The sequence below is a fragment of the Rousettus aegyptiacus genome, unplaced genomic scaffold (genome assembly GCF_014176215.1).
Source record: "Rousettus aegyptiacus isolate mRouAeg1 unplaced genomic scaffold, mRouAeg1.p scaffold_m13_p_12, whole genome shotgun sequence".
Lineage (NCBI taxonomy): Eukaryota > Metazoa > Chordata > Mammalia > Chiroptera > Pteropodidae > Rousettus > Rousettus aegyptiacus.
Window position 1 is genome coordinate 45,961,013 of NW_023416287.1, and position 12,301 is coordinate 45,973,313.

The following is a 12,301-nucleotide window of genomic DNA, read 5'->3' on the forward strand; positions in this document are numbered from 1 at the left end:
ATGTAATAGTTCTCATTTTGGTTATTTGCTGCCCTAGTTACTTTTAGGAAGAATGAATGAAATATTCAGGGTAAGTGAGTTGGGTATAAGATCTGAAGTTTTCAGCCATGAAAACAGGAAAAATATATAACATTTTAACTTAACTGTGGAAGATGATGGTTGTATATTTCTAATTTGTATGTGTTTCCATCTTTGTGGTAAGATGCTTTAATAAATCTCTTGAAAATAAAAAGAGGTTAAAATCCTTTGAATTAACTTTTTGTATTTTTTATTACAGGTAAATTGGGATATTCACATTGTACAGAAACAGAGGTAAGAGAAATGCTCAAATATTTCTTAGTAAAGCAGCTTTGCAGCCCCTACATAGACTCCTTTTGAGTACTGAACTATGTCACTGTGGGTTTTTAGTGTTCTGATAAGAATGTGTTTATATTTAGGAAGTGTAAAATGTGAGGAATAGTCAGTTACCTCATCCATATTTTTAAACTATCAGGGTGTGTTATAAAATTAACTTAATTATAGTTTATTTTTTTTCTCATTTATAAAGTTGGGTCAGCTAAGATTCAGTTTAAGTTCATTTTTTTCATAATCCAATCTAATGTGTCATGACAAAGAAATTTAAATATGTTTGACTCTTTTGAAGCTGTCTTGGTGTAGGAAAAAATAGGGACTTGGAAACAGTGTTTTAGTGAGATTAATAATTAATTGCTTTGTTATTTGTATAAGTAGGATTATGAATTTTTAATAATTAAATATAATTCAAAATTCTGATTGTGAAATTTAAGGAATTTCCATGTGAGTCCCTGTGTTCCTTGCAGGAATTTTAAGGATAACACTAAAATAGGAGGGCAGCATCCATGAATTACATATCTGTGGTGTTCTTTTTAGGAGCTGTTGTATTAGCCTTACATGGGGTGTCTTAGGTCTTTTGTTAATGGCAATCACTAAGGATTTGAGAAGTTATTTTTCTAATTTTATAATACATCTATATGTTGATGCAGGTGTTAGTAAATTTTAACTGTCACTTTAAGTAAAATGCAAGGTCCCTTAGGGATTACATTATATAATAAACAAAAATAATGTATTATTTTTTGCATTCAGAAGTAATACAGTTTATTTTTGTATTTTCTATTCAACTTTGGAAGTAGAGATAATTTTGCCAAATTAGCTCTAAAAATAGGCAAGAACTTAATATTTTTATATTGCAAGGATTTTTGGTGTACTATTCAGTATGATATGAAAGTGGGATTTGATTTAAAAGTTATAAATTCTATTTATAGTTTCTGGTGTGAATTTTTTAGCTATATAATTTTGAGTAAGTAATTTTTTTCTCTCATAACTTTGGCTTTTTTATCTATAAAGTGTTAATGATAGTCCTTGTTAAGCTCATGGGTTGTGAAATTTTGAAGAGGATATGTATGTGTAAATGTTTTATAAATTCTAAGGACACTATTACATATATATCAAGATGATAAAATACATTCAGCATTCATCTGCGATTAGCTAACGAAATGTGAATGTGAGGATTTTAGAACAAGGCATATCATAAGTCTTATTATTCTGTCTTAGATTGTATTACCATAAAATCAAAACAAGTACTGAATAACATTTTAATGTTTTGTTCAGCACTTGCATTGTATAGGAGTGTCACTTCATTTTATCTCCTGATTATCTTTCAACCCTTATCCTTTGATCCATAATTGACTTTGGTCACCAAAAGAATTGGAACCTAAACAGAACTCTCTTCTAGATTTTTTTTTCCCTATAACTATTTGCGAAGAGAAAAATCACAAGATAATAAAAATTTCAATCTGATATTTAGTTTACAAAATAGGCTCGGGTTATTTTCTAGGGGTAACTGTAGTGGGCATCTCTGGGAAAGAAATTGGGATTATGAATGGTGATTTATGTATATTTTTATTTTTTAAAAATGAGAATGTGTACTTTGGTAATTAAAATAATAAAAAGGTAGTGCAGTGGAAGCAGTGAGAACTTTTTCAAGAAGTTTGGTGACTTGCGAGGAGGAGGAGAGAGCATAAGTAGGAAGTTGTGTTTTGTTTCAATTTTGTTTTTTAGGTTAGGGAAGTCTATACATTTGTTGTTGGTGGTAAGTGAGCCAAGAGAGAGTGAGACTGAAGTACAGATTAGGGAGTAGATATTTGCTGAAATCAGATTACATCTAGAAGGCGGCTTGACTAGAGCAGTGGTTCTCCAAGGACTTTGGAAGGACTTGGGGGAGGGGGGACAGGGTTCCTGACATCCTTTCGAGGTCACACTATTTTCAAAATAATACCAAGATATTATTTGCCCTTTTACTTTCATTGTCTTGAGAGTGTACTGTGGAGTTTTTAGAGGCTACATGACAGTGAGCCTGTGACTGTTATACTAGACTGCAGAAATAGATATGAGATCTAGCTGGCTTTTTTAAGCATGATCTTCAAGAGTTTTTCAAAAATGTGAAATGGTACCATCTCTATCACTTTTTTCCTTGAAATTTTTTAAAATTCAGTTTCAAGTATACAGTACATTGGTTAGACATCTATATTGTTCATAAAATGGTCCCCCCAATTGCTCACTCCCTCCCCTGACCCTCCACCTAGCCATCGTATTAATGCTAACTGCATTCTTCATCTCCATGACCATCTATTAGCTGTTAATTTGTACTTCTTTAGCCCTTCATCCCCTTCTCCCAGTCCCTCAAACCCTCTTCCCCTCTGTCCGACATCAAACTGTCCACTATATTTGTGAGACTTTTTGATTAGTTTCTTCTTTTTATTCCTTAGATTCCACATATAAGTGAAATCATACAGTGTTTATCTTTCTCTGTCTGACTTAAACACCTTCTAGGTCCATCAAAGCGATATCTTTTTCGGTCCCCTTCCTTCTCATATGTAGAGGTCTTATTTTCTCATCCTCCAGTCACACTAACTTTTGGTTGGAGCACTTAATTCTTTTCCATTTAAAGTACTTATTGATAGGAATGTAGTTGTTACCATTCTTTATTCCTGTTTTTTATACGTCTTTTCTTCTTAAATAAGTCTCTCCAACATTTCCTATAATATTGGCTTGGTGGTGATAAATTCTTTTAGCTTATTTTTGTCTTGGAAACTCTTTATCTGTCCTTCAATTCTAAATGATAGCTTTGCTGGATAAAGTATTCTTGGTTGTAGATCTTGGGTCTTCATCACATCAAATATTTTGTGTCAAGCCCTTCTGTCTTGCATAGTTTCTTTTGAGAAATCGACTGCCAGTCTTACGGGTGCTCCTAACTACTTTTCTCTTGCTGCTTTTAAGATTCTCTCTTTGTATTTAACCTTTGGCATTTCAATTATGATGTGTCTTGGTGTGGGCCTCTTTGAACCCCTGACTTTTGGAATTCTTTGAGTTTCCTGGGGTCTATTCTCCAGATTAGGGAAGTTTTCCATCATTATTTCTTCAAACAACTGTTCAGTATCTTGATTTTTTTCAGTTACACCAATTAGATGAATATTTGGAGCCTTAATAGTGTCCCGTAGCCTCCATAAATAATTTTTATAGTCTTGGCATCTTTTTTCTTGCCATTCTGATTGAGTGTCCTGATTGGCTTTCCTGTCCTCTAGATAGGGCCTTTGATCCTCTTCTTTATTCACTTTGCTTATTTCTTTGTTTATTCCATTTAAAGTATTTCTCATCTCAGATAATGTGTTCTTCATTTCAGACTGGTTCCCTTTTATAATTTCCATTTCCATTTTTATGTTTTTTTAATCTCTTTGTTGAAGTTATCACTGAATTTATCTGCACTTCCCAAAAGTTCATTGAGCATCTTTATAACCAGTGTTTTGAACTCTGCATTCGTTAGATTACCTGACTCCATTATATCTGGGTCTCTGTTCTGTTCTCTCACATGGTTTCTGCTTCTTTGTCTTCCCATTTTGGCTGCCTTTCCGTGTGTGTTTCTATGTACTAAGCAAAGCTTTTAAGTCTCTGGTCTTATCAATGTGGATTTGTGAAGTAGGTGTCCAGTGGCCCAGTCCTGCGAGGGGTTCAGCTGCAGGCCAGATTTAGCCCAAGCTTCTGCCCTTCTAGGGTCACCTGTTAAGATTCAGCATGCAATCCACAGATGCTGTGCTTATAGTTGCCTCAAAAGGCCACAGCAGAAACTGAGGCCAGCTGCCTCTAGTGTGAATCTAGGTGCTGCTCAGCAAGGAGCACCTGACTCTCTGAGGACACACCTGGATGTGGCTTGGGTGAGGCCAAGAGTTGGGGGAGGCAGAGTTTCAGGGAGTCCTGGAGTGAGCGACCTCTGTTATCCAGTCGTATGATATCACGGCCATCATGGCTAGGGTGGCTCTATGTCCTCGCTGGAAGAGGGGAAGACACAACAGGGAACAGTGGATACCACCAGCATTTTTCACAGAGCGAGTCTTGCTTTGGCCGGCACTCGGACAATGTCTCTCTGGTTTCCCTTGCGCGCAGCCGAATAGGCACTGGTACTCAGAGCGAGCAGGTCTGTCACCGTGAAAATCATGGATGCAGCCCCTTTAAGAGGCTTCTGCAGGTGTTGCTCACTCAGCCGTTCGAACCACCCTGCGTCCTCGCCCTGTCCTACCTTCTGCCATAGCAGTGTGATTTCTTGGATTTCTCCCTACTCGTATGGCTTATTCATCTAGATCCCAGGCAATTTTTCCTCCCTGCTGCTCCTTGTTTCCATTGCAACTTTGATTTGGTTGCCAGAGGGATGAACAGAGCCTCTATCATCTACACCATTTTTTTCTCATCACTTTTTTTTGAAGTTTTTTTTCATAAAAATGTTACTAATATTAACATGTTTAGTATTATTTTTAAATAATTTAATTTATAATACAGTATATGTTGATATATTATAGTTCACATAAACAAAAGTTCATTGGACTCGTCAGTAATTTTTTGGGATGTAAAAGGGTCCTAAAAATGAAAAGATTTGAGAATTTTTGGGCTGGGTCATGGATAACAGAGGTGCTTCTTCCTGAGAAACAACTGAGAGTCGAGAGAGAGAAAACCAGGGCCCTGCGGTAGACAATGGGAAAGTTTAGGGAATCATTGCTCTGTGATTTAAGCCCGTCTTTTTTGTCAACATGAAGACAGGGTCATTTTTGAGAGTGAGGTTATACTGGATCAGAAAGGTGGATTGGTAGAGTCTCTTTTTTGCCCTTAAATTGTTTATCTATTGTGAAAAGAGATTCTCAGTTCTTTTTGTAAGTTAAATGTCCCATCAAGCTCTTGCTGGCATTTAGTCCACACCAAGAGAAGGGTTGCTAACAAGTTGTGCAGATGAGAAGTGTAAAGGATTTCGGATGAGGTGAAAAAGCTGCATATTGCTAGTTCCACATGATAATGCAGGCTTACACCAGCCTTTCTGAATTGGAAGGGGTATTGAGAGGAGGCAGTGTGAAGGCTGTTTGTCCCTGGGTGCAGGATGGTGGGTTGTTGTGAATGTAGAATATTTAGCTTTGTAAAGCCTGTCTTAATGAATGCAGCATGTTATTATTACCTGAGAGGTGTAGAGTTTCCTGGGAGGAAGAAAGAAGGTCTTCTTCAGAAAGGCTCATAGACCCACTAGGAACCTCAGGGCGACTACTAGGAAAAAGAGTCCTTTCTGGTGCTGTAGGACTCTCATCAACACTTACGGTTGAAAAATATAACTTTAAGTACGACTGTTTTTATTTTAATAGTTTTTGTAGTACAAAAAATGTTATGAATTATTTTCTAGTTTTACTTATAATTCCCTTTTTAATACTTTTCATAAAAACCCAACAAAATCGTGACTTTAGAGAAAGCGAGGAGACCATACATAGGCATTGAATCAACTTTTATGTGATCTCATACCTCAAGATTAGCTTACTGTTTCTTAAAATCAAGTACAGTTGACCCTTGAACAATGTAGTGGTTAGGGGCACATCCCCTACGCAGTCGAAAATGCATGTATAACTTTTGCCTCTACAGTTGACCCTTTGTAACTTTGTATATTGGTGCATGGTTTCTCATCCATGGTTGGAAAATGCAGTTAGGACTGTGGTTAGGAAAGCAAAAACACTGCTTCCTAACTGTGAGTGGTTAAATCCGTGGACATGGGATGTGAAGCTGTCGATAAGTGCACTTTCACAGCTCAAACCATGTTGTTCAAGGGCCAACCGTATTCTACTTTCTTACTACTTGGAAAAATTTTAATTCGTGATTATAGTAGTATTTTCCAGCATTCTAAATCATGAAAGGATATCTTTCATATAATTTGTTTTAAAAGACCTGCAAAATTTTTTACATTACAGATAGGCAATTTAATTTTTCCCTATAGCTTTTTTTTTCATTTTTTGAATGTACAATTTACATACAGTAAATTTAACATTTTTAGATACAATTCTTTGTGTTTTGACAAATACATTTGTGTGAACCATCCCCATAATCAAGTTCTGTCACCTCCCCAAATTCTTCCATTTCCCTTGTAGTCATTCTCTCCTCTCCCCCCAGTCCTTTGCAACCACTGATCTGTACTTTGTCCCTCTCATTTTGAGAAGGACATGTAATTTAAACAATGTGTTCCTCTTACTTCTGACTCTCTAGGAGTGCCTCACAGCTCAGACTGGTATTTATAAACTCTTGAATGATTGACCTGTATAGGTAGGTATTTGTCTGCCATGGCAGTAGTCCTGATCCATAGTTTAGGGGGAGCTTTCACCCCATTTTGCAAGTTTTTCCTACTGTCATTATTTAAATAGTTTTGTAGGTTATACTCTTATAGTTGAAGAAAATTGCTAAGCAGTTAAAAATACTAAAAAATAAAGGATTTGAATTTTCAAGTATTTTAATTGAAGATTTTTCATTGCCGTTTTTAGCTTTCCAAATTTCATCACATTCCTGTCTTATTAACTCTCGTTAATTATTAAGGACTCACAAGCCCTTTCTCTTTAGCAGGAAAGAAGGTTAAATGAATAACTAAAACAATCTTGGTGTTCCCCCTGGTTGATTAGCTGTATTTTAAGTGCACTAGGTTAAAATATTAGATAAAGGTACATTAACTTTTGTTAGTACTTTAATCTTGATAGAGCTTGTTTCTAAAAATAGCATGGAAGAAATGTTTAAGCTTTACTGAGGGAAGTTATTTAAAAGATTCATGTTTACATCTTAGAAATAACTTCAGATATACTGTACATAAATACTTTGTTTTGTTCCCACATGCATCTTTAAAAATTCTTTAAAACTTACTATATGCTAAGTGCTATTATAGATATTAACAAATTTAATTATCATGACTAATTTATGGAATGGATACTGTTGTTATTCATAATTTAGAAATAAGTAAAGTACAGAGAGGGTAAGGAACTTGCCCAAAGCCACAGTCAGTATGTTGCAGAACGACTTCTCTTAACCTTTCATGTTTGTTTTAGCTAGCCTTTATCTGTACTGTATGGTATCTGTTTAATGCTGATAAGTAATTTAATGCCCTATTTGAGGCATTGAAATGGCTGAGTGTCTCTTTATTACATATATGCCTCTTACTTGTGACTGTTTCAATTCCTGGCATTATGTAGCTAGGGAATATGTTCTTGCCACATGTAAACTTGGTAAAGGAGTGAATGGAATTTATGAACCTTCAACCCCAGGGGTTAGGTGAAAATATAGGGTTCTATACTGTAGTAATTTGTGAAGTAGTCTGATTCTAAATTACTTAGAACTACTCAAAAATTGTTCTATATATTCAATTCTCTTGGGAAATCAGATATAGAATTAAACTGTGTTGTGGGGGAACCCAAAACTCATTTTAAAAATAAGAAATACATCAGAGTAAATATTTTGGACTTATTCCATTCTGGTTATATATAGTTTTTGACACAAACCGGATTATATGAAAAGTTTTTATGTTTCTCGAGCAGTTTAAAATAAACTGGTAGTAGTGTGTGGGTCTTTCCTGCTTTAACACAGAATATAATATTTAAAAATGTCTGTTTTTAGTTAAATCAACCCACTGCACTTTGATTTCACCTCCGGCTCATGTATATCATGATAATAATTGGATGAGTAATGCCTCTTTTAATTGACATTTGATAGCCCTTAGTTATTTTTTTTTCTGGCTTTATTGAAATATAATAGACTTAGTTGCTCATATTTACATTGTACAATTCAATGAGCTTTTTAAAATTATAGTTGACATACAAGAATATACTAGTTCAAGTTGTACAGCATAGTGGTCAGAAATCCACATAACTCACAAAGAGATCACCCCACTAAATCGAGTACTCCTCTTTCCCTTTATATATTTATTACATTATTAACCGTCTTCCCCATGCCACAGTCTACTTCTCCATGTTTATTCTGCAACTATCTCTTTGCCTTTTTTTGCTGTCCCTCTAACCCCACTCCCATCTAGTAGCCCTCACAATATTCTCTATATCTGTGAGTTTATTTCATTTTTCTTGTTGTTGCTGATTTTGTTCTTTAGATTCCACATGTAGGTGAAATCCTGTGATATTTGTCTTTCTCTTTCCAACCCATTTCATTCAGCGCAGTAACCTCCAGGTCCATCAAGGCAATATCTTTTTCTATTCCTTTTCTTTTAGTCTGTGTGCGTCTTTTAATCTGAAGTGAGTCTCTTGTAGGCAGCATATGTAGGGGTCTTGTTTTCTTATTCATTCAGCTACTCTGTCTTTTGGTTGGAGCACTTAATTCTTTTCATTTGAGGTACTTGTTGATAGGAGTGTATCTATTATCATTCTGACTTTTTTTTTTTTTTACACCTATAACACCTGGTCTTCCTAGGTGGTCTCCCACTGAAGTACTAACCAGGCCTGACCCCGCTTAGCTTCCGAGAGCAGATGGGATCGGGCGTGTTCAGGGTAGCACGGCCATAGTCAGAGTAGCATGGCTGTAGACCATTCTTGATGCCTATTTTTGATACATGTTTTTTCTTCTTAAAGAAGTCCTTCCACATTTCCTGTAATACTGTCTTGATGTTGATAAATTTCTTTAGCTTATTTTTGTCTGGGAAGTTCTTTATCTGTCCTTCAACTATAAATGATAGCTTTGCTGGATAAAATATTCTTGATTGTAGATCCTGTGTTTTATTACATGGAATATTTTGTGTCAAGGCCTCTGTCTTACATAGTTTCTTTTGAGAAATCAGCTGCCAGTCTTATGGGTGCTCCTTGTAGGTAACTAACTGCTTTTCTTGTGATGCTTTTAAGAGTCTTCCTTTGGATTTGACCTTGATATTTTAATTATGATGTGACTTGGTGTGAGCCTCTTTGGATTCCTCTTTCTAGGGACTCTCTGAGCTTCCTGGGGTTGTATATCTATTTCCTTCACCAGGTGAGGGAATTTTTCTATCACTATTTCTTAAAATAGCTCTTCAATGTCTTGTTTTCCTTCAGGTACCTCTAACATGGATATTTTTACATTTAATTGTGTCTCATAGGCTCCTTAAATTATTATTATAGTCTTGGCTTCTTTTTTCTTGCTGTTCTGATTGAGTGTCCTTGGCTTCCCCACCCTCTATGTAGGTCATTTGATCCTCTTCTTTGTCCACTCTGTTGATTCCCTCTCATATACTCTTCATCTCAGATACTGTGTTCTTCATTTCTGACTGGTTCCCTTTTATAATTTCCATTTCCATTTTTATGTTTTTTATCTCTTTTTAAATTCTTACTGAGTTTATCTGCTGTTCCCCTAAGTTCATTGAGCATCTTTATAACCAGTGTTTTGAACTCTGTATCTGTTAGATTGCTTGACTCCATTATATCTAGATCTCTGTTCTGGTCTCTCATATGGTTTCTGCTTCTTTATCTCCCCACTTTGGCTGCCCTTCTGTGTCTGTTTCTCTGTACTAAGCAAAGCTCCTAAATCTCCCGGTCTTATCAGTGTGAATTTGTGAAGTAGGTGTCCAGTGGCACAGTCCTGAGAAGAATTCAGCTGCAGGCCAAGTTTAGCCTCAGCCTCTGCTTCTCCGGGGCCACCTGCTAAGAGTCAGCAAGCAATCCATAGATGCTGTGCTTACAGTTACTTCAAAAGTCCACAGCAGAAACCAAGGCCAGCTGCCTCCAGTGTGAGCCTAGGCACTGCTCAGCAAGGAGTACCTGACTCTGAGGGTACACCTGGATGTGGCTTGAGTGGGGCCACGAGTTGGGGGAGGCGGGGTTTCAGGGAATCCTCTGGGTGGTGCGACCTCTGATATCCAGTTTGATGATGTCTCCACTATGGCAGTTCTGTGTCTGCACACTGGGGGTGGGGAAGACTCAAAAGAGGAACAGTGGCTACCATGGGCACTTCTGTCTGTGGGGGATTCTGACGTCTGGCCCTCACTCCTACAACTCAGTGTCTCCCTGTAAGTCCCTATAGGACCCCAAGCAACAGACCCAGTGCTAGGACTCAGATCAAGCAGATCTATTGCTACAAAAGTTTGCTTGCAAACATGGCCTCTTTAAGAGGTATCTGCAGCTGCCAGCTGCTGTTGTCACAACCTCTGTCCTACTCAGCCACTGGGGACTGGGCAGCCTCATATCTTTGCCCTCTCCTACCTTCTACCATTGCAGATTGATTAATTTTTACTCCCTAGTTGTATTGCTTTTGTTCATCTAGATTCCAGGTGACTTTCCTTGCTGTTTGCTCTGAGTTTCTGTCACAACTCTGATTTGGTTGCAAGAGGGATAAATAGATCCTCTATCATCTATGCCATTTTTCCATGTCTCTCCACCTTTAGTTACTTTTAAAAGTAACTAAAAAACCTAACATGAAAGAAATACGTAATATTTTAACAAAACAATTGTGTACAACTTTACCTGCATAATGAGCCTGTTTTATATTGCCGTAAGATATTTGACACCAAACAAAGTAAATTTTTGAATTGCTAGGAGAAACAAAAAGGCAAATATACTTTTAGACCTTCTCTTTTAGCGGAATGCTTTATGTGCTCTTAAGCCGTACTTTAAGGGTTTGTAAATGGAATTGCATAAAAAGAAGTTAAAATGATGTGTATTCTATAAAGAAATTGGAAGGATAAGTTCCATTAACTGCTAATTATAGCACTTCCTCCTTGGTTAGCAGGTAAAAGGAACGGGAAAGCTTCTCACATTCTACTTCCTATCTTTTTGGATTAAATTTCCCAAACATGCCTGAATTTTCATGGCCGTTTGATTGACATGAATGTACATGGCCTGGAAATGGGTTTGTGTGAGTAAATTGAGTCTGCCTTTGAGTTGCTGCTTCCGAGTGTCAATATTAGTAGAGGTTAGTAGTAAGATATTATTGATGTGATAAATAGATAATCTCACTTAGGTTTCATGTATCATCAGGTATATACTGGGGGAAGTATGATAGTTACTTGGCACATTTGAAATTCATTTTCCCTTTCTCCCTGCCTCCTTTCTCTCTCTCTTTTCCCCCTCTCCTCTCTCTGTCTCAGATAACATTTGTTACCAAAATCTCCTTTTTGTGTTACAGTTATAGATGTCTTAAATATAGAGGACATGGTTTGACCGTAGGATATAAAATTTTTACATATAGTTTTCCTTTGTATAATTTTTAGTCAATGACCAATGACAGTTACAAATATATGTCTGAAAATGTATTTTAAAATAACCCAAATTATCTCGGAGTAAACATTTTATTTTTGAAGGAGCAGAAAATTTACCTTTCAGGTAATTTAAGCATCTATAAGTACTTCGGTAATAGAGTAGAACATTTTCTTATTAATTTGCCTTATCAATAGGGGCTATATCAATCTGCTTTAATGAAAAGTTTAAATTTTAAATGTATTTAATAAAATAAAAGTTAGTGTTTTCCAGTATAGATCATACAGTGTTGACAGGATCAAAGTGCGAGAGGGCTAGATTTTCATTTCCTTCTCCAAAGTACAGTTGACTCTTGAACAGTGCAGGGGGTTGGGGCCACTGACCCTCACTAGTTGAAAGTCCTTGTATAACAGTCAGCCCTTTGCTCTGTGGATTCCACCAAGTGTGGATCAAAAATAGTATTTGTGATCTGCAGTTAGGAATCTATGGTTGGGAATGTGAAAATACTGTTCTTGTTCTGCAGTTGGTTGTAGCTGTGGATGTGAAACCCACAAGTATGAAAGGCCAAGTATAGTTATTGAAAAAAATTCTGAGTATAATTGAACCTGTACAGTTCTAACATGTATTGTCGAAGGGTTAAGTGTACCTTTATTCATTTGTAGAAATGGTGTATATTTATTGTAAAAATTAAAACACTATAGTAAGATACAGGGAAGATAAAAATGACTTCATATCCTACCATCTAAAGATAATGGCTGTTTAGAGTATTTTTCTAGACATTTATT

At 36.4% G+C, this 12,301-nt stretch overlaps 1 protein-coding gene and 1 pseudogene across 2 annotated transcripts in view; one reads left to right on the forward strand and one right to left on the reverse strand.

The window, feature by feature from the left end:
* Positions 1-12,301, forward strand: part of SPIRE1 (spire type actin nucleation factor 1) — a 196,878-nt gene that overhangs the window by 17,569 nt on the left and 167,008 nt on the right. For both annotated transcript variants that reach the window (XM_036229822.1, XM_036229823.1), the window contains exon 2: positions 278-312. In XM_036229822.1, coding sequence (XP_036085715.1) covers positions 278-312 — 35 coding nt within the window. The remainder of the gene's footprint in view (positions 1-277; positions 313-12,301) is intronic.
* Positions 8,745-8,863, reverse strand: LOC118610122 (annotated as a pseudogene).